We start from the raw sequence: 22,806 nt of genomic DNA, 5'->3' as shown, positions 1-22,806 counted from the left end.
GTTGCTCTCATTTATCAAATAAATACGATCTAGGAACTCCGTTTTCACAACACTTACAAGGAATATTCAGCCCTGAATAGTTAATTAAATGTAAGGAGGTAGATGGATGTATTTAGTTCTTGTAATTTTCATTCATGTTGTGTCTAAATTAAGACTGTTGGGTTTGGGAGGGGTTGGGGTTTTTATTTGTTTGTTTGTGCTTGTTGAAGAATCAGGGCTGCTTTTGGATTTGCCTCACATCGAACTTGTGTAGATGAAGCAAATGTAAATGTGCTTTGGGTAATATTCTGCACTGCTTCCTGACATGATACCTTATACATCTTTGAAATAAAAGAGAATAAATCTTCATACCCAACTGCTTGAAATCCTAAACCAGTCTTGGAGAAAATGTTTTTTTTCTATTAAAGCAGTTGTAGATAGTACAAGTTCGTTGAATTTTGAGATCTAGGCACTAAGCTACTGAAAATCTACAGTTTTTTACTTTTTAAAAAATAACAGTTAATCTTTTAATCTTAGAGAACATTAAATCCAGATATGTGGCATGAGGGATTTTTTTCCTTTTTTTTTTTTTTTTTTTTTTTTTTTTAAATGCTGTGTGGTCACATGCTCCCTTGTTTTGCTCAGTCCATGCCATAGACCTGCGGCAAGATCCAAGACTGAGAAAGCATGTCAGCTTTCAGGAGTAGTCCAGATCCCAAGTACTAAGACCAGGAAAATACCTGCTTTGGCTTTTGTAATTCAGACTTACCGTCCTTTGGAAATAATGTGATTAAGAATGGTGTTCTTCAGTAAGATCTTCTTACCAGTATATCCTTCTCTTTTGTATTTTTATGGTTCTATGTTTGTAAAGTGAGGAATTTCTGTTGTAGGAGAGCACAGTTGACCACCTGGCACTTTATTCAGTATACTCTTTGAGGGCAACCACAGGTTGAGTTAGAATCATAGAATGATTAGGGTTGGAAAGGACCTTAAGATCACCTAGTTCTAACCTCCCTGCTATGGGCAGGTATACCTCCCACTGCACCATGTCGCCCAAGGCTCTGTCCAACCTGGCCCTGAACAGTGCCAGGGATGGAGCATTCACAGGTTTCTTGGGCAACCTGTTCCAGTGCCTCACCACCCTCACAGTAAAGAATTTCTTCCTTATAACCAATCTAAATCTCGCCTGTTGAAGTTTGAACCCATTACCCCTTGTCCTATCGCTACAGTCCCTGATGAAGAGTCCCTCTCCGGCATCCTTGTAGCCTCCTTCAAATGCTGGGAGGCTGCCATGAGGTCTCCACACAGCTTCTCTTTCAGGCTGAACAGCCCCAGTTTTCTCAGCCTGTCTTTGTATGAGATGTGCTCTAGCCCCTTATAATCCCTTGGACTTGCTCCAACAGCTCCATGTCCTTGTTATGTTGGGGACACCAGAACTGTACGCAGAACTCCAAGTGGGTTTCACAAGAGCAGAGTAGAGGGGCAGAATCACCTCCTCTGACCTGCTGGTCATGCTCCTTTTGATGCAGTCAGGAGTTAAAAGAATATGTGATTTAAGATTCTTCAGAGAAAAGAGAAAATAGATTTAAGCAAAAAATCTCATTTTTCAAATCAACAGTATAAAAATGCTATTGTGCTATGGTTACCTATAGCAGAAGTAGTAATTAATTTGTTTTATGGGTCTGTTGTGTACAACTGGCTTTTTTTTACCAATTTTAAGACAATTGAAAATGCAATTTTAGGAGTTAGAAGCCTTAGAAAACAATGTAGAAACTGACCTTAGCAGTTAGCACATTTAAAAAAGCAAAACACAAAAAACCACACCCACACAGTAATGTTTTAGTGCTCTATGTCTATGGGAATCTGTATCTTCAATTTCTTTAGGCTTTGTTAATTCCTTAGTTTAATGATTCTACCAAAATGGGTAGTTCTGGGTTGGTTTTTTTTGTTGGCAGGCTAGTGTATGACAGGTAGATGAAGTAGAATTTTAATGTGCTTATACTAGCTATAAATGTATTTGAAAGCTATTTATGTTGTAGTCTGATTTTTTTGTGGGTTTCGTTTGTTGTTTGTTTTGGTTTTTTAATCCTAGGCGTGCACTGCAGTCAGCAATGATCAAAGATGGGCTCATTTTCTGGCTGGTTGATGTTCTAACGGATACAGATTGCCTGTCTGATTACACCCTGGCGTATTCTGTTGCCTTGCTCATGAATCTTTGTCTGCGGAGTGCAGGTGTCTTACATTTTTAATTACAAGCTTATTCCAAGAAATGGATACAGAAGGTTTTGAATCTGTGTTGATGATATACCTGGATTCTTTCAAGTGACTATAATTAGTAGCAAGGATTCACATGACCAGAGATACTTGAGTGTTATAACCAATGCTTTGGAGCATATCTCTTTCCCAAGAATCCCAAACTATGGAGAGCAGCTTCACCAAAATCTAAAAAATTAAGAAATCTGTTAATCACCAGAAACCTCTAAGATTCGATTCTTCTTTTTTTTTTTTTTCTATATGTGGGCCATTTCTACATTCCAGGCCCACTTTTCAAAGGACACTTTATACTTGTGTAAGATATTTGTGTGTCAGAAAGAAACTCAGAAGTGAGTTGATGAGCAATGGCGAGGAGTTTAAGCTTCACCTGTGGAGTGAAATACTTGCATGCTTCACTTCTACAACAGAGGTTCCCCCCAAGAAAATAAGGTCCTGCCTATGTCCAAGAGACTTAAAAGGAGTTTAAAGTAAGTTTCTTTTATAAAGGAAAGTAATGTAAGGGTGAAAGATTGACTGCTTGCCGTAAGCAAAAATAATGCCTCTGTTAAAATTTTTTAAATCCCTTTGTGTTGTGTCCTGACCAGGATTACAACTGTAGAAATCCAAAGTAACTCCACTGATTTCACCTCGGTTGTGCTGAGCAGCATTTGGCAGGAACAAGGAATAGTATTGCTCTATGTAAATTATACTTAGTACTGATTTTAAGAAATATGAAAAGAGTTTGGTCTAATGTCTTATATTTTTTCAAGCATATTTGTTTTCTCACTTTGCAGGAAAGAATATGTGTGCAGGGATTGCAAACCATGTGCTCAGAGTTCTCTCTGATCTTCTTGGCCATGAGAATCATGAGGTACTTGTACAACTACATTTGGGTTAATGAAAAGGTGGAAATTAAAATTAAGGAAGAAATGGAAAAAAATAAATTGGTTTTGTTTCCCTTGTTAGACCCTCATGTAATTAAGTTGCATGAAATTTTCCCAAAATTCACAATTATGTGAATTTTATTTCATTGGGTGCTGGTCTTTCTAGATATAATTATGTCTTCCTTTAACAAATGTTGGCAGCTAAGAATGAGTCTTTTAGATGCATAGTTAACATGCAGTCCATGTGCCTTCTTGATCACAGTTTCTGATGCTGTTTAAATGTCATCTTACACCAATCATCTCAAGCTTAACTAGTTCACTTCATTTAACCTGCCGCTTAACCCTTTTGAGGTTTCTTTTCTGTCTCCAGATACACTTGCATCTTAGATGCTAAATTAAACTACCACAGAGGAAAAAACTAAAACAGATTAGTTATTTCTACCTAATACTTTTCAGCACATCACTATGGTATCTGCTGTCTGCTATATAAAGCATTGCTTCATCTGTCTCTGCAGAGAGGCACTTTAACCATGGAGTAAAATTCAAGACAGGAGAAAATTCAGGCAAATATTGTATGAAGATGAAATCAGGGAGGCAGTATTTTTACCAGGGTATTTTATGAATGTGCAAGGTATTTGCAGACTTGAATAAAATAATATAAACTCAGGTGTCTTATGTTTATAATATAATGATTGTATCATCAGGTTTTTTGTTTACAACTGAAGCTGAAAATAGAGAATGAATTTCAGTCAAGAGTTTAGACCATGTTCTATGAAATCATTAGATGATGTCGGTCAGTTCTTTACAAGCAGTGTTTTGAATAAGGTGAAACTTGGCATATCTTTATTGGACTCTTCCACTAGCTTTGTTTTTATGACTGATGAAAGTTTAATACAATACATACTAATAATGCAAAATAACATCCCAGTCTCTAGACTGAAGTACTTGGAAAACATTAGCATACTGTTGAAGTCTGTGCCTTAGAATGAGCTTGAAATTTCCCTCACAGGGTACATTCTTACAACCTAGTTTACACTAGCACAGCTGATAGAAGTTTTGTTATCAAAGTCAAGGGTAGAAGGGAGTCCAGAGAGCTTCCTGAGAAGTTGTGGAATCCTTGTGTAAATCCCAGTCTCTTATCTTTCCTTGCTTCCTCTGCTCGCAGCCTAGCTTATGCTTTGTTTTCCCAGGGATGTAGACAGAGGATGACTGGAAATTTTAGTGCTCCAAAAGTAACTGGCCAATAGAAAAGGTCACATAAGTGCTGATAAAACTAGTTTGACAGATCTGGTGGCTTTCACTAGCCATAATACAGAGCTTTCATACTGGCTCTTTTTCTGTCTCTCCTGAAGGACAGTATACAGGCAGCAGAGTGAGAGGATGTTTGAACCTGTTACAGCTTTTATCCTGCGTAAGGCTACAATGCTTGAAGCCTGTTTTGAGTTCATGCTGCCAGTCTTGTCCCTGTTCTTTGTCCTCTCTTTTTTGTACTGCCACTAGTGTTTGTCAGAAACTAACTTTTTTCTGCTTTTCTTTTTTTCCTTTTTTCTGTTTTCTTTTTGTTTTTTTGGTGGTGTTTTTTTTTTTTTTAAGGCTAGGTCAGTTTGCAAGAATACATCTTCAGAAGGGGTGGGGAGGAAATCGACATGCAGCAGTACTGATTTAAATCAAACATATAACAGTATATTTGCATCCTAAAATTTCACTGCTTCCCAAGTGGGAATTTTTGCAAGTGCAGGCTAGCCTGATTAAATTCTCTGAACATAGTTGTTCTGCACTTCACTTTTAAATTTTGGTTATAGGCAACTGGGGTGAACATAAGAGTTTTTCTTAGTGGTACGATTATTTCTTCCTTTTAGATACAACCGTATGTGAATGGAGCACTCTATAGCATTCTTACCATCCCTTCTGTCCGAGAAGAAGCCAGAGCAATGGTAAGAAGTGCTGCTTTGCATAACACAAGCATCAACGCATGTGCCATATGGCATGCACAGAGGTACCTGTTGCACAGTGCGCAGCAGGGTTGTGAGGTAGGAGCTATGGCATTTTGAGAAGGAAATCCCCAAGAGGCTCTCCACCTTTCATACCTAGTATTCAGGCAGGTATGAATGTAGGTCACAAACACTTTTGCCATATTTGCTGGTCTTTTCCCAGAAGTGGAGCCCCAACAGTGTGAAGGATTCTGCCTAAATTATAAATTAAGGGTGTTATTTTTAGAATAATCTTGTCCGTCTAGCATTTCATACCCTGGCTTAGGAGATGCTTTTATCTGACCTGCTCTTTCTTCCCCTAATTTAACTCATTGTGCACCAGCATATAGCCACTAAGAGGATGAGTTCCTCTTGCTGCTTTTCTTCCTTCCTAGTAATAGACATAGTTAGCTGGTGAAGGCAGCATGAGGAAGGTTTAAGCAGAACTGGGAACTGGTCTCCTGTGAAAGTCTAATGGTAATGAACATGTTTTAACTTCTGGGTTTGAGGAAGCTGTTCTTGGGGTAGCAGTGTTTCTTTGTATCTTAAGAATTCACCTAGGGAGCTATGCAAATATAATTGTTGTCAGATGTGTTACCTCACAGAGCACAGAGGATTGGAAGTCATCTTAAATGATTAAAGGCACAACATCAAACCTGTAAGGGACCATAAAGAGAGAAACTGGATTTAAGAGAAAGTCAGAGTCTGTCCTACTTTTTGCTTTCCTTCTCTGAACCTTGCACTGTTGTCTCTGTGAATGCAAATCTGCCCTTTTCTGTTGACTACTGTGTACTGAGTTCAGAAGTCAGAAGCAGCAGATCTATTGGAAAAAATTTGCTGTTCATCGTGGCTACTTCTGCAATTACACTAGAAGCAATCTAGACAGCATATTTCTTTTATCTTTGGGAAGTGTGTGGACAAAATGGAGAGCTTGGAGCTGGACACATTGGTTTGTTTCACGCTGCCTCTGTTTTTCTTAACCAAAAAAAAGACATTTTAGCTAACAAAACACTCTCACTGTGATCACATGAAATACTAAACTAGCGATGTTTTCCACTATATCCAGGGAATGGAAGAAATTCTGCGCTGCTTTGTCAAGGAAGGAAATGCAGAGATGGTCCGACAGACTGAATTTATTATCAAGCAGCTCAATTCAGGTCAGAATAACAGATCTGAGCTGTAAACCTTTCACAAAAGCCAGAAGAAAGCTCGTGTTTTTACTTGGCATTGAAACTCTGGAAGAATAGTAATAGTATGATGGTCTGAGATAGGGTGAGTTGTGGATGTCAGGATTTGAATGTCTGATGTGTTTTAAAATATCCTTTTTGTGTTACAATTATAAAGAAGAATAAAAGGATGAGTAGGTCCAATTCCAAAGTTTTGGGACTGTAAATAGAATGACCTTGACTGTTCACTTTCTTGCCAGTAGCCTCACGGTAATGAGAGACTGCTGTCAACTGCAAAAATAAAGAGGTGATACAATTTCTTTTTAAAAGTGCTTGTTAAGCACCGTATTGCCACTGTACAATAGTTGTTCATGAAGGTTATAGAATTGCTCCTCTTCTACCTGTGAATGCTATTTTTAAAAGGTTTTGTCTGATCGCTGAGTAACAGTTGAGTGTACAGATTTCCAGCATAAGCCTGGCTGCTTTTTCTAAGGAAATGAGTTTTTCCAAAAGTTACTAAGTATTCTACACGTGTACTATCTTTTTATGTCTAAAAGCAGTATAATACTGAAGAGTTTGTAGGGAGAAGTAGAGTCTTTTGTTCAAAATTAGTTGAGAAATAGACAAACACACACTTTCATTCATGCCTTGTTGGTAAATACACTGAGGCATCATAGTGGGGTTTATGAGGAAAGAGCTATTCCACAGTGTTTCTGTTTCTGCCATTTTCCCAAATATGAATTGATTTCAGTGATTTCTAGAATGTTTTATGGGAACAAATAATTTCAATAGTTGTCTTGAACAGAACAGGATGTCTATATGACAAGCAAGCTGAATCTCACTCTTTTAAAAGAGGGGTAATAACTAGAGATTCTGTTAAGTCATACATGTACTCTTAAAAGATTTTGGTTTGCTTCTTTCTAGAAGAGCCATTAAATGATGGTATTGTGTCTGATGACGAAGAGGAAGAGAACAATAAGGAAGTAAGTATAAAGGCTTTCTAGCACCTTTTAGAAAAATCCTCAATCTTCTAAACAGAAAATATTTGTGTCAATAAATCAGACTTTTTTTTTTTCTTTTGGTGGGTTTTGCTTTTGTTTTTTACTTTTATTTAATTATTCTTGCATTAACAAGAAAATTGGATCTGTTTCCATTATCTTTTCTTCTTTTGAAGTCCTACTCTTTTATTTTGGCAAATCATCTGTGATAACTGTGGATAACTAGAGGATAACTTGAAATAAGAGATGAGATACTGTAGCAGTAGAAATCTTGCTTTTGAGTACAATTGAAAAGAAAGGAAGCAAATGAACCAGTATATTATGAGAATAGTTTATAAGCAGGTTGTCACTGCTTATAAAGGTATCATAATCTATTTGGGGTGTTGTCCTGGGATCAGCTGCTTTTGCTGTTTAGAGACTTTGAAATGTATTTAGTAAATTGTCTGTATGTAATGAAGGGAAAGAGTAATTACAAATTAAAAAATAAATCCCATAAGAAAATAAAATTTTAAAAATTGAGAAAGCAAGCATGAGAAACTATATAATAAATATAAACTGGTTAGCTGTCTATTTCCAACTCTGATAATAAATGCATTTTATACCAATACTTTAGCATTTATAAGAAGCTGTCTTCATAGAGTAATGGGTTCCCAGGTGTAGACAGCACAGCATATTCGATCATCTGAGTTAACAAGCAAAGCAAGGCGTAAATTATGTAAGGGAAATCTTAAACCCTTCTTCACTGGTGATGTTGGCCATTGCTACATTACTGTAAGTGCATGGAGAGACAGGAAGGGGGTAGAAAATATACTGTATAGACAGTTAACATGGGAGTTTTAACTGAAAAAAGTCTACCACATACCATTTTTCTTTTATTGAAAAGTCTTGCATGAGAAATTTGAAAGAAGAGCTATATGTCCTTGGAGCAGTGTTTGAACATACATGGGTGGGTGTATATGTGCACACATATGTGTATCTATATATATAATGTATTTGCCCTGAAGAAGTCAATGACATTGAGAGTTAATGATCTCTGCAAACCTTCTTGTATTAGAAATATTTACTGAGAAACAAGTTTTTAGACAAAATGGAAGTTTTTGTCCTGAACCAACAAAGAATAAGACACACAAAACTTACCAAGTCAGTTGCATTCACATTCTACTAGCTTGTTGCACATGAACACAAATGCTAGTGAACAGTGACAACCATGCTACAGTCTAAAACTTGACTGTTACTGCAGAGTGACTGAATGCGTTTTCAAGTGTGTGTTGAGTCTTTTCTTTTGAAAGCAGAGAAAAATGTGAATATCCCAATTGTAATAGGTGTGGTGTGCTCTCAGCTGCCATGGGGTGCAGCACCTGGCAGGATCCAGCCTTTGCCTGGCAGCATCCTGGGAAGTTTTGCACTGGTTGCATTATGTACCCAGTTTCTGTGTTGTGGCACAATAGGTGGTGAACATGTGAACTAATTATGATTACCCTTGTGACTGCCTAAATTTAGAGCTATGTGGAAATTCTAAGTTTGAAGCTACAAGGAAGTTTTTTAACAAGTGGCTCTCCCCCTTTTGTTCCAAGGGGGTACATTAAACTATTTAGGGTTTTGGGTTTTTTTCTAATAGGATTAGATTATTGTACTAGTTCCACCTACTGCAGTCCTGCAGTGACTTTTTAGTACTGGTTTCCACTCGTCACACTCAGAATCAATGCTTGATGTGCAAGATGGGCTTCCTGGTGATTAATCATTATAACTTTGTTTAATATGCTACTTAACACTCTTTCACTCATGTTCCAAGGGTTGAATTGTCTTAGGTGTGTCATGTGAATCCAAGGTGGTGGTATTTTCGCTTGAACTATAATACACTTTTTTGAAGCATACTGTGTTCTGTTGGCAAAGCACATAGATAAGGAACTCCTTTGTGAAAGGTGTGGTATTAAATTGTACGATAGTGTTGAACACTTTCATTAATTTAACTGCTCTTGGGAATGAAAAGAAGGTGAATCCTCCTATTCAGTCATACCCCCTGCACAAATTGCTGCTGCTCCCAACCCCAGCCAAGGCTCTAGATCATATCATTTTGAAATGTGTTTTTACCACTGAACCATCATGTGATTAAGACGAAGTTCTGTAGCTTCTTGTTACTTGACTCGAATTTTGAAACAGAGAAGTGTCTAATTCCAGTTTTCATTAGCTTTGCCATTGTAAGAAAAAGTCTCATTAAGTCAGTTTTAGAATTGTTTCTAGTGTAACATTAGTTGTGGCACATTATAAATCCTTATTGCTGCTGGGAACTGTAATTCCATTCTGCTGCAAGGATGCCTGGTTTCTTAGTTCCTCAGCATAGAAAATATAATTTACAAACAAAATGGCAGCAAAGTGCCACACAAAATGCATGATGATGTTACTTTGTTAAATAAGCAAGGATTTGTTGACTCACTGCCTCAAAGCTTGGAGCCCTTTTATGTTTTGGAAATGCAGCGAGTTTGTTGTTTGATGGTGGTCTGTGATAACATCTGATGTGATCTGGCAACAGAAAGTTCTGGAAAACATTATCAAAAGTCTTGCCTTTACATAACTTTTAAACTACTACAGACTGAATGTATTTCAGAATATGGCCATATATTGCAAATTTAGTGACATGCAATTAGACTGCTTACTGATATTATAATTTGTTGCTGATCCGTTCAGTACCAATATTTATACCTTCACAATTTAAAAAACAACAAAAAGACACTCTTATGAAAACTTAGTTTGGTGCTTTTGCCCCGCATTTTATTGTTTCCAAGAGCATGCAAAGGATCCTCATGCTATTACTATTACCTTTCATGGGTTATTTTTTGTTATTATTTTTGTTTAATTTAGAGTCGTTCAGTTCTCTCTTGCTTTTGAGTAGATTGTGTGGTAAGGTCTACTTTCTCCTAAACACCGCTGTCAAGATACGATTGAGCTTGTTAAAGGAAAATTCTGGGATTTCCAAGGGCATTATACACTCAGAAATTTAATATTCTGTAATGTGTGACACTGGAGCAATTAAACTGAATAAAAAATGTCTATGTGTATATGTTATTCAGAAATAAGTTAACTTTTGGGTTTGTGTGCTGAGCTTCACGTTAACTAGTGTAGAGCTCAGGATGCACCAGCTTCTGGAGTACATATCCACCTTTGATACGTTAGTAGTCTGGGGTGTGTTGCCATCCACAGTTGCAGTGCATGTTTGCTGGTGCTTAATATTCTCTTGACTGTTCTGTTAAATACTAACTGAGTTTGTCTTCAGTATTCGGTCTTTACATTTGCTTTTTGTTTGACTTGGACCATCTTTAAAAGCTGCTTGTAAAAGGGAATATGTGATACTGTAGCTTTAATTCAGAAGTTTTGTTACAAACTTGAGCCATGTTAGATAACTGTATAGTGACAATTTATCAGACACCCTCTGATCCCACATCATTCAGTACTTGGCAATAAAATCAATAAACTGTGGTGTGAAAATACACTTCAGCTAGAGAGTACATCAAAAGAAAGAGAGCTTAATCACAGACCTAGTCACAGGACTTAGCCATTACATTAAAGAACTTTGCTGCCAACATCTGCTGTAGCTGGTGAGCAATGGTGAACAGGGCACCAATGGTGTTATTTCAGCAGTGGAATGATGGCATGTGTCAAAGCTCTTTTTCAGTACAGGGGGGCAGGGGAGGGATACATTCAGGCTCAGTAACCTGGCATGTTAAATAACGTCGGGGAGCAAGGTTGCAGGGAGAGGTATTTCCCAGAAACTAGAACCTGGTGTTCTCTATCTGACAAAATGTCTCAACCAGAATACTGGAAGAGGTGGAACCTGGGGAAACCAAGGTGAACTCTGAGGAGAAGTTAAATACATCATGCATGCGGAGACCTGGATGAAAAAGCAGGGTGATATTCTGACTGTGATGTGTAACACTCTCCCCAGGCGCAGTGTAGGCAGTCTCTTGTAAAGCATCCTTGAAGAAAACTGTTACCTTTGGATGCTGTGTTAACATACCATATTAAAAAAACAAATAAATAAATCTACCAGACTATTTATAAAACTGATCTTTGGAATTTTTAATTTTTCCTTTTTTTTTTTTTTTTTTTTTAAGTACAGTGTATTGTGGAGCTTGGAGTGTGGTTTTGTTTTGTTTTGCTTGATACAGATCATTATTGACTAGTTTACAAGTGTTTATCTGTGGTTTTCTATTATCTGGGTTATTTTTCACACCTACCCAGCTTCCCAGATAATTAGAAGCTGACTGTAACTTGTCTTGGAGAGAAAGGCAGATCAGACATCTTCCTGAAGTCCTATACAGCTTCATCTTGTATAGTTGAGCACTGAAAGAATACATATTTAGGAGGATGCAGAGGATTAACAATCTAGTATCTTCAAAGCACTGACTCAAGAAATAGACTTTTTATTAAAACAGTACATGAACAAATAATTATGGAAAAAAATTTACTTTAACCCTTAGAACACTGTGTGGATTATTGGCAGTGTTTCTGTAACTGCTTCAGTTGTTTACACACAGGCATCTAATGTCTCAAGATAACTGCAGTATCAGAAGCACCTGCTCAAGGCTGTTGCATATGACTTAGGACCTGTGGGAGACTTGTGCCCTTTCAGAGTCACAGTGGAAGACTAGACAGGATATTTCAAAGAAGAACTGGATGATGCTGTGAGATACTGAATTGAGCCCTTTGTGCATGTACTTTCTATCTCTGCTTGACACCTGTGAATAAGGAGATGATGAGCAATGAGAATAAGTACATCAAAACAAAAACTATGATTTTAAGCCATTTGTTACAGAGATTATTAAATTTGAAAAAAGACAAGCCAGTAAAGCTGTGTGGAAGCCCACACCTACTTGGTCTGAGCAATGGCGGTCCCATTATTTTAGACCAGACAAAGACTGGAATCGGTCAGTCATTTCCATTGTAGGAAAAACCTTCCCTGTACACACTTCCAATGTCTTTTTTCCTCATGCTGTTTTTGTAGAGCACTGTCCAAGCATCCCTATTATTGGCTAATCTTTGTGACAGAACGCATTTCTTAATTTGGCTATTTAAAAATATTTGAGTCTGAATCTCACTAAAGTGAAACTGCTTTTCATTTTCTTTATGCTCCAGAACTCATCAAAGTTCAGTGGCCATTGTTTTTAATGAAGCTTATGCCAAGCTTTCTACATTATTTCCATGAAAGATGAATCACCCATAGTTAAACTAGAAATAGGCACAAGAGAGTGAATTCTTGGTACTTTTCACTTGAGAAGTTGGTTACATGTGGTTTTAATGAAATAAAGTCAGCAGAGGATTGCTGCCTTGTAGAATATTTGTATACTAAAGTACTGATTCCAAGAATTTTGTACCAGCCTCCTATTGTCAGATTTAAAGCTTCCTTGCAGACCTGCGTAGGTGGTGCTGCTGCTGCTTCACATTACTCTAGAAAAACTCCTGTTGGACACCCGTAGTCTCACCTTTCAGGAACCACTGCTTGAGGAGTGGTTTTGAATGCACCTCAATAAGGATTTTTTTTGTCTTGGGTGATTAAATATTATGCCTCTATTTCTTGAAAATGAGTAAAAATGCTTGGGGTTTGGGTTTTTGGGTGTTTTTTGTTTGGTTTGGGTTTTGGTTTGTTGGGGTTTTTTTTGTTGTTTTGTTTTTTCCTTTGTGGGGAACAAAAGGCAATAAACTCAGTGTTTTTGTCAAGAGGGACATACCACAAAGTGCTGAATATCTATATGGACATTTTGATCTCATGGAATGCTAGCATTATATTCAGGAATGACTATGAATTGTATTAAGGTGCACTTACTTTATTTTTACTGCTAGTTGTTACAGTCTATCTTAAATGTATAGCTTTTATTACTTAGAGGATACTGATACATAACAAGATCCATATAAGTTTTCTATAAAGTTTCCTACCATCCTTATTGCTTGAATGATAACTTACAACTTTCTTGTCCCCCACCCCCCCCCCTTTTTTTTTTTTTTTAAATTTGCCTGTACTTCATGACTAGATGGACTTGGGCAGATCTGCAAAAACTAAAACTTAAGACTTCATATCAGCTGCTTGTTAAGGACAGAGCATTGTGTCTCTTTAGACTAATATGCAGTGTTCTACAAAGATACTAATGACTGAGATTTTTCCTGAGCCTCTGTTAGGTCAAGCAGTGAATAATTATCTGAAGCTGGAAATTTGAAGGAGAACAACTTCTAAAATGCATGTTGTACTTTTTGGCATAGCCTTAGTGGAAAAAGGGGTGGGGTTTTTTCTTCTCTCAGGATTCCTTAGTTTTTGCTTATATCAAAAATATAGGTGTGTCTTTAGATGTCTGCTTTTTTAGTGGAAAATGCTTGTACGTTACCACTTACATGTGCAGTGCATATCATCAAAATTACTACTGAAGTGAGAACTAAATTTGAAATGAAAACCTCTTGTAACCTGGGCTCAAATAACATGCATGTTGCTGTAGCAGGAGGACCATGACATCATGGAGGCTGACCTGGACAAAGATGAGGTTTTGCAACCTCAACTGGGAGAGCTTGCAGGAGAAAAGCTGCTAACAACTGAGTACTTGGGAGTGAGTACCACTCATTAGGATCTTGAAATAAATTATTTTGCTGGATAAAGTGTTTAATTTCAGTAATTTCATCACTTTCTAAAATAATTTCTTCAGTCTGTTGCTTAAAGAGCTGGGTTCTACCTGCATAGCAGTCCAGATCTTTTCACAGCTGCTCTTTAGAAGAAGTAGAATAAGTTTGAGAAAGGTAGCTACCCTTTCACAGGAGGTGGTAAGTCTGTAGCTTAATAATAAGCTAAAGGCAGCCTTAGGGTTCTAGTGCTACATCAGTGACGCTGTGAGCACACAAAGCAAAGTGCTGAGCAAGTTAATAGTGGAACACTCTGCTGGTCTAAAATGATTTTGAAAAAAAGTTGAGGAAAAAAAAAAGTTGAAAAGTTAACTGCTCCTGGAGGCATTATGCCAGATCAAGTATTGTATGTCTTACCTCAAACAGCAAAAAGCCATTAAGTAAAAAAAGCATAAAGTTTGCATGAATGCCATTTAATGTGCTGTGTCTAACTTGAGATATTCAGAGGGCTGGAGCACTCTCCTGTGAAGACAAGCTAAGAGAACTGAGATTGTTCAGCCTGGAGAAGAGAAGGCTTTAGGGAGACCTTAGGGCAGCTTCCAGTGCTTAAAGGGGCTGACAAGAAATCTGGAGAGGGACTTTGTAAAAAGGCATGTGGGGATAGGACAAGGGGAATGGCTTTAAACTGAAAGAGGGTTCATTTAGATTAGGTATTAGGAAGAAATTCTTTACTGTGAGGGTGGTGAGACACTAGAAAACAAGTTGCCCTGAGAAGTTGTAGATGCCCCATCCCTGGCAGTGTTCAGGGCCAGGCTGGACAGGGTTTTGAGCAACCTGGTCTAGTGGAAAGTGTCCCTGCCTGTGCCGGGGGGGGTGGAACTAGATGATCTTTAAGGTCCCTTCCAACCGAAACCATTCTATGATGCTGTGATGAATGTGACTGTATGTCTTCTGGACCCCAGAATCCACAGGTGTACCAATGCTGATGATGGAAATGTGACCCGAGATGAGATGTCATGGAAGAGCCTACGGTGATTCCAGGCAATACTTTATCTAGTGACATTAAAATGCAACTTAGTTTCTGATGCAATGTTTCTATAGAATTTTCTCTAAGGCTCCAGTTACCCATTTTTCAACTGCATTCTCTTCTTGGGCCCCGCTCCCCCTCCCATTTCTTTATTTTCTGTGTATCAGATAATGACTCATACTCCAAAAACCAAGAAGAAGCTGTTTCCTGGTGTCCATCAAAGTATAGATGAGCCTCTCCAGAGACCTGTGACGCCCGGTTATCACAGAACTGTGTACCCACTGTAAGTCCAAACAAATGAGACCAAGTTGGATTTTTTTAAGCTATTAAAAAAAAAAAAAAAAGCCTGATAAATACACTTCCCCTACCTAGAAGTGCATTGCCCTTGTCATTCCCTAAAGATAATTTCAAAAAAAGAAAGGAGAGGAATACCGTAAGCAGAGAAAGGTCCATTGGCTGAGGTCACATGCTTGGAATAGTTGAGTAAACTATTTTTTTATGTTTACTGATCAGTTTGATTTAAATTTGCGTTGTATCCTGTATGTTCACAGTCCTTTCATCTTCTGATAATATATCCTACTGGTAAATTGCATGGAGTGTCTAAACTGCCTGTGATCTTCCACTTTATAAGCAAGAAAGTATATATCTCTGGGGGCAGTTGCTAGCCACGCATAAGAGGGCAGATTAAAAAGAAAATGGGAAGGCAAAAATCTTGTTATGTTGGATTTTCTGCTTTGGAAGAAATATATTTTCCAGCAAGAAAGTCTTTGACACCTTGGTCTTGGTGTGATTGGGGTCAGAGATAGAAGATTGGATTGTAAGTGGAATAAAGAAATCTTACAGTATAGAGCCCTTGAATATTCTCTGCCTTTTGTTAGAACAAATATGTCTTAATTTTTTAAATGATACTTCTCCCTTTCACTGACCTGACTGAGGAAATAAAATACCAATGAGATCTCAAATTTAAATGATTTTTTTTTACTTTCAGTTACATATTGTTTTGGATTTGATCCAATCCAGGTTGCTACAACACAGGCAGCAGTTTATCATGAGGATTTAATATTTTTATTTCTGCGGACACTTAAGCTGAGAGACTACAAGCGTCTCTAACAAAGTATAGATAATAGTACTCTAAAGTCATGGTATTGGTATAGCCAAGTACATTAAAATGAATGGGTAACCTGAAATACAACAGTGTAATGAAGTTAGAATGTAGAGGCATTTCTTAGAAGAATGTATTAGTCCTGAAGACTGTCCCATGTCATCCTCTCTGCCACTCCTTGCTGTCATATTCATATTTTCTACTTCTTAAAATAAATTTCTTCCTCATTTTAGTGTGGAAGATCTCTCTCTTTCTTTCTGTCTGTCTTTCTGTCTGTCTTTCTGTCTGTCTTTCTGTCTGTCTTTCTTTCAGAATGTTTTTTCTTAGCCAAAGAGCATTTGGCTATCCCGGGGCACATTCGGAGTTTTTACTTTGTGTCCTTCCTCACAGTGGTCAACTTTTGCACTATTATAATGTCCACCGCTTTTGCAAGCCTCTCCCTATATATTAAAGGTGTGTCTGTTTGTGTGTAAGAAGAAAACAGCAACTAATTAATATAAGCTTATATTAATAGCATAGTTATTATCTAATCACTGCTAGTCCTCCAATCCTCCAAAAGAGCTGCAGATCTTTAAAAATAAAAATAAAAATTGGCTAATACATGACTAAATATACAGTGCCACTTTACTGCAGGGTCAGCGTTACCAAGTTAAAGGTCCCACTTTACCCGCCAGTATTTTGCCCATGGTGGGTTAGGACACCTGTACCGATTCTGTGGAATCAGCTGTTAGGATAGCCTTAGGACTATTTAGAAAGTATTTTTCAGAAAGAAATCTTAGTTACCATCAGAGTGTCTAACTATTACATTCCTGCTTTGTAAGTGGGGAGAAAAACAAGCTTGTGAAAATGAAGTGACTCTCCTGTGGGAAGTCAAAAAAACAATAGCAAACCTGGGGGAGTGGCTTTTATTTCCTGGTGCCATGTAGCACACTGCAATTTATGTGTCAGAAATAATCTCTAGAAGTGATTGTATGCATCTCTTTACCACCACCATCTACCCAGGCACTACGTTTACTTAACAGCATCCTGGGATACCGAGTGATGCTAGTTCCATATTTTGTCAAAACTTGAATCTCCTTACGAACAACTGTGCAGTTCATGCCTCTGCAAGATGGTTTCGGGCCACTGCTGGACTGTCATGGTTTAACTCCAGCCAGCAACTAAGTATCACACAGCCGCTCGCTCATTCCCCGCGGTTCCTATACTGAGCATGAGCTTCTATGGTATGAAATAGGCCTCTGGCTAGTTCAGGTCAGGAGCCCTGTCTCAGCTTCCTCCCAGCTTCTTGCGTCCCTCCTCACTGGCAGAGCATGGGAAACTGAAAAGTCCTTGATTAGAGTAAGCCCTGCTCAGCAGCAACTAAAACATCGGTGTGTTATCAGCATTATTCTCAGAGTAAATCCAAAACCACAGCACTGTACAAGGTACTGGGAAGAAAATTATCCCAGCTGAAACCAGGATAGTATCCACCCCTTGTTGCATACCCGTGATGCCCAGGTCCCACACATTCCAGTACACCACCACCTTTCCTGTGTTTTGATATAGGTACACAGATTTTGTTCCCTTAGTCTATGGGCCGTCCCTATAAAGCATCTGTTGAGTTCATTTAGTCCATGAGTTGGGCTCCATCTGTCTTAACAGTCTTTCAGGGCAGAAAGATGGTGTGTGGTGTTGGATTGTTGCATGCTGAAGCCAATTCTGATTCCATCACTGCTACTCTGACCCAGTTTTATCAAAATGTATTCTTCACTAATCTGGGTGATTTTTACTGTAATGCCCTTGATACAGCAATCAAAATGGAGTTGGATTCAGGTCCCTGACTGCGGAGTGCTGCAAGGTGTCCAGTGCAGTGATGTGCATATAGCTACCACAGAAGTGATGATATTCAGTGTTATATAGCAATTAACATCATACAATTTAATTCATTCACTATTCTCATCCCAAAGTCAAGTCCCCTTGAGGTATACATTGGAATTCCCTATCCTTCTGCAGAACCGTACTGGTTCTGGTGGCTCTGTGTCCGAGAGAATTGTTAGTTTGATGGTGTAAAGCAGCCTTTACAGATTGCTTCACTCTGCAAACTAGGGAGGAAAAATGTAAACAGCAGAAATCCAACATAGTGATAATATGTGAAAATTAATTTCCCTCCTGCTCTAGCCAAATTATTAGAAATAATATGACTGTTTGGGGCTCCCATGTTGTAAGGAATCATGAGATATCACTCTAAATGAGAAGTTTGTACTTTGTTTCTAATTTGTGTGCAAGAATACTACAGTAAATAGATGAAGACATTCTTGAACTAGATTTTACAGCAGAAAAAGACAAGCTTTGATGGCTTTTGTGCTGTTCTAATTGTAGTGTGAATTCACTCACTAAAATGAGGAAATACTGTCTTAGGAAGCCATGCAATATAAGTGACCAAATCTTAGCTGCCTTAATTTGAAAGCAGGATCTGAACTGAATGTATTGCATATTTAAAATAATTTAAGTGGCTTGTGTTTGTATCTGACATGAAAAATGTCAGACTTTTGCCTCATATGCAGCTTGTCTACCCAGGGACAATCCAGAACAGTTGATCAGAATTATCTGAAGTTTTGGACTCAGCAGAGTAGTTAAACTACATTAAAAATTTGCGTAAATGCTTGCGTTCAGAATTGATGTGAATATAACTTGTTTGGAGTTCTTCACATGAGATTGGATGTAACATATTGCATTTTAAAAACATCGTGAAAGAGGAAACGGTGGAGATACTATAATGTATCTCTTTGAGTTGTTGGTTCATACCTCCAAAAGGAGGGGAGTAAGGGGTGGGGTGAATATCTAGTGCTGAATAGAAGTATTCACACAGAAGATTAATGCAGAATAGCCACTGCACATGTAGCAGATATTCCATGCTAATTTTTCTATGACTTCTCAGTGCAGACAAGGCTCCTAGTTACTTCAAATGAATTGTCATGGGATCCCAATGTGGACAAGCTCTTGCTGTATGGAGCTGAGGGAGCCATGAAATACTGGAAAACCGCCCTTTTTTTTTTACCTACCCCCCCCCCCGCCCTTATTTTTTCCCCTTCTCTTCAAAGACTCACTGGCTGAGATCACTCAAGAGGGACTGAACTACTTAATATTCTGCAAGCTGTTTCCTTAGAAACCAATTTAGCTGTGAAATCATTAACTGCCTCGGGCTGCATCCTTTCTAACTAGAAATATAGTCTAGTTACCTTAACCTGATATTGGGCAGGGAGACTTTCTCTGTCTGCCAACTTCTTTTCACACACTTTTCATACCCCTCTTACTTTTGCTGTGTTTTATTGCTTATTACTAAGCAATCTTGACTCTGTTCTGTCCTTCCACTACTTCAGTTTTTCATTGATCAACCCCACTTGGAAAATAAACAGTTCTATTTCTTATCATCTACTTTGTTTTAAATCTGTATTGCATACTGCTCTGTAAAGTGAAATCCTTGTAACATTCAGGAGCAAATCTTAAATCCTTGAAAAAGCTGAGTATTGAAGACCTCTCAGCTGCGCTGCTACAGGCTTTTTCTTTTAAATGTCCTGCTGCATTTTGGGTCTTCAGACTGCAGCAAGTTACGGTTTCCTTTCCTTGACTCTTTTATCACAGCGGGAAAAAGTGTTTATTTCAAATATGTTTAGCATTAGCTGGTTCGGGGGAGCTACAGTCATGCAGTTAAATTACGTTCTTAGGGCTAGTTTGCGATATGAAATATAAAATAATGTCAATATCTTCTATGTCATTGCAAACAATTAGAAAAAATTAGAATTTACTCTCATGCAACTTTTTGTACTGCAGTTATTCATTACCCTGCATTCTCCTTTCTCCTCCAGGCCAGAAAACGATACCAATTCTTATCATGATAGGGATGAGAAGCTGCAATCTCTGCCAAGTGATCATCCTTCCACTTGTGGGAGCACATCCAGCATTTCTGACCTCTGCATTTCCCCTTCATGTAAGAATATTCTGTGAATGCTGCTGTTAACTGTGGCTGCCTTTCTTGACTGGGACAGGCATTTGGGGCTTAGCTTATGAGTTGTAGATTTGTTGTTTTTTAAATGTAGCCTTGGAATTGACCTTCCATTTGTCGACCCTGAGGCAGTCTGCAAGACCTTGGGGCACACGGTTGGATTTTGGCTTGAGCTAAATAAATGGCTACAGAAGGTAATGTGTGGTCAACAGAGAGAGACCAATGGTCTCCCTTGCCTCGCTCCATCTTGCTTTCTGCAGAAGTGCCAAGGATCATATCCAGGGCTTCCAGTGTGCAAAGTATACTGTATCTCCGCGATGCCCTCTGCCTAGGGAAAAGAGCTGCATCCCAGAGACAGTGCACTTTCCAACAGGCAAAGCCCCTTACTTGATCAAATATACCCTTGTTTGTATCTAAATGAATCACTGTCTGCTGGCACCTGCAGGCTCTGTTGGCTAGACCTCTATATTAAAGTTGAAGGCAGCTGCAGTTATCTGCTTAGATTTGCAACTACATTCAAACCATAAAAGGTTGTGGAGGATGGGAAGCCCTGTGCTGTATAGCTACGTTGTGGGTGATGCTGCTAAAGATTCTGTCCTTGCAACTTAAACTGAAATGAATATATACTCAGCTGGACCTGAGAGCTCAGAAATATGATGAAATTTACAAGGTTATAGCCTTCTGAAATACTTTATTTCTGAACTTCTGATATCCACAGGATCATGGAACTTCAGATGTGGGAGTTTCAGCCTTCTTGCAGGGATTCATTAACATTTCCAATTAGGGATTTAAGGCAAAATGTTCTGCAGTCTTAGATAAAGGATCTTGCAGTATATCCGGTACAGAATTATTAATAAGTTCAGACAAAGCATGCCTTTACTTTGCTGAAAAATATGCTTTGAAGCAGTAAAGGAATAGCATACTTTACACTCTCTCGTCTATTTTTTTAAATTTCCTAGAGGAAATGAAAAGGATTCTGAGAAAAGTAACCAAGGTCTTACAGGCAGGAATTTGCTTGCATAATGCCTAGAACTGATAAATATAACATGCTGAATGAAAGTCTTATGATAGAAGCAGATGAACCTCTTATGCAAGATGGGCACTTGGGTTCTCGCTGTTGTGTAGGAATGAGAGCTGCTGTCCTCTCCTCAAGCCTCGCTTTGCACAGTAGCACCTTGACTATAGCTGAGCCCGTTCTATGGGAAGGTTAATTGGCCAGGTGCAGCAACTCAGAACAGGAGAGGTTGTAAACTAATCAAAAGCATGCTGGCTTGACGGTTTTCCTATATAGAAGGGGAGGAAAAAAACCCAGTATGTTACTGTTTTCAGTCAAAATTATGTGCAGATAGGTACTAATCAGAGTACTAGATTATGCTCTTGTAGAAAAAAAAAAATATATATACAGCATATTGCAAGTTCATATATATACATGTAAAAAGACAAATAATTTGTGAGTGTGGCAGAGACAATTCTTCCTAGCACTAATCTAGGCTATAAAACAACACTGAGCTACTTGAAGGATTGCCGTAGGTTTGTTTCAGGTTTTTGCAAGTAGCCAGTGAAATACATGCTTATCTTTCTTACCTTTTGGGATTTAGAAATGAGGAGTAAGAGAAGAGAAGAGAAAAGAGAGACTGCACTTCTGGATCCCTGGTTGTTCATGTCAGTGACAGTGCTTTCATTCTGTATAATGATAATTGGAATGGACCTTTGGACAACCCCTGTTTTCCAACAGGTGGTGTGTTTTGTAACGTTTAAATTGGAAAGGCTTTAATTTAAGACAATTGAAAATAAGCCCTTTCTCTTCTAGTGCCTTCTAAGATATGGCAGGGAACAGTACATAACAAAAAGGTGTAAAAATAATTGTATCGCTTCAAAAGGCTGTGATCATGCCCTGCCAAACATATTTGCTGTGCAATAAATATGCAGTTTATTGAGTTCTGATCTTAGTCTGATGGTGATTATGCAGTACCAAGAACCTGCTCACTTCAGAATATGTTTCCCAGTATCATATGAATACTTTCAGATTCAGAGTTTCATGCAGTCGTGAAATGAATAGTAAGAGACCAAGAGTGAAAAAACAGAATGAAAGCTTTGTGTGAACAGTTAGTATCATTAAGGTCATATCTCAAGGAAGCTAAGTTTAGCCTCAAGAAACCTTGATCCTCTATTGTTTTATAAAAATGAGAGCAGTTCTTAATGTCCTCCATGCCTGGATATATTCAGTTGCTCTTGAGTCGGTCTGATTTTGTCTGGGTCCGTCTTCCCTTTTTATCACTTTGGTGATAAATTTATGGTGATATCACTTTTGGCTCTTTCTTTTTTGTCTCCTGTGAGCAGAAAACTTGTGGACTAAAGATGAACCCTGGTCATCTTACTACCCTCACTATGCTGAATATCAGACAGAACATGCACTGGGCAGCCACATGCCTGTCTGAAAGCGTCCTTATTTGTATCCATATCACCATGTGAGACCGAATAGGATGGCAACCTGTCCTGAGCGTGGGAGGAGTGGAGCTAGGAATTTTCCCTAAACTCATACTGAACTTGCACATCTTGGTAGGCTTTTGTCTCTCAGCAGACTGACTGTCCTTCCCTTCTCCATTAGCGCAAGGCAGAAAGTGAGGTATCTTGAACAAAGGTAATAGACCTGAAGTCTGACAGAAGTGTAAAACACTTAGTTTTATTCACAGTGGCTGCCTATCCTACTATGGATATGTACAGACAACTGCAAGTGGTTACATTCCTGTGGCTTTAATGAGATATTGGTCATTAGCTGATATATCTTAACTGATGGTCTGCATGCTACCAGCCTATTGTGAATGCTTTGAAAATGGTCCAAGTGTGT

At 38.3% G+C, this 22,806-nt stretch overlaps 1 protein-coding gene across 11 annotated transcripts in view; it reads left to right on the top strand.

Moving 5' to 3' along the window:
* Window positions 1–22,806, top strand: part of ARMC9 (armadillo repeat containing 9) — a 72,539-nt gene that overhangs the window by 37,822 nt on the left and 11,911 nt on the right. For 9 of the 11 annotated variants that reach the window (XM_030496033.1, XM_030496038.2, XM_030496036.2 and 6 more), the window contains 8 exons: window positions 2,072–2,211; window positions 3,027–3,103; window positions 4,976–5,050; window positions 6,153–6,243; window positions 7,177–7,235; window positions 13,730–13,837; window positions 15,042–15,157; window positions 19,822–19,943. In XM_030496033.1, the coding sequence (XP_030351893.1) occupies window positions 2,072–2,211; window positions 3,027–3,103; window positions 4,976–5,050; window positions 6,153–6,243; window positions 7,177–7,235; window positions 13,730–13,837; window positions 15,042–15,157; window positions 19,822–19,943 (788 nt within the window). The remainder of the gene's footprint in view (window positions 1–2,071; window positions 2,212–3,026; window positions 3,104–4,975; window positions 5,051–6,152; window positions 6,244–7,176; window positions 7,236–13,729; window positions 13,838–15,041; window positions 15,158–19,821; window positions 19,944–22,806) is intronic. The other 2 variants (XM_030496037.2, XM_030496035.2) reach the window with 1 other exon arrangement.

This window comes from Strigops habroptila, chromosome 8, assembly GCF_004027225.2.
Source record: "Strigops habroptila isolate Jane chromosome 8, bStrHab1.2.pri, whole genome shotgun sequence".
In the NCBI taxonomy this organism is placed as follows: domain Eukaryota; kingdom Metazoa; phylum Chordata; class Aves; order Psittaciformes; family Psittacidae; genus Strigops; species Strigops habroptila.
The sequence above is the reverse complement of the archived record's forward strand: the minus strand, read 5'-3'. Positions and strand labels throughout refer to the sequence as shown.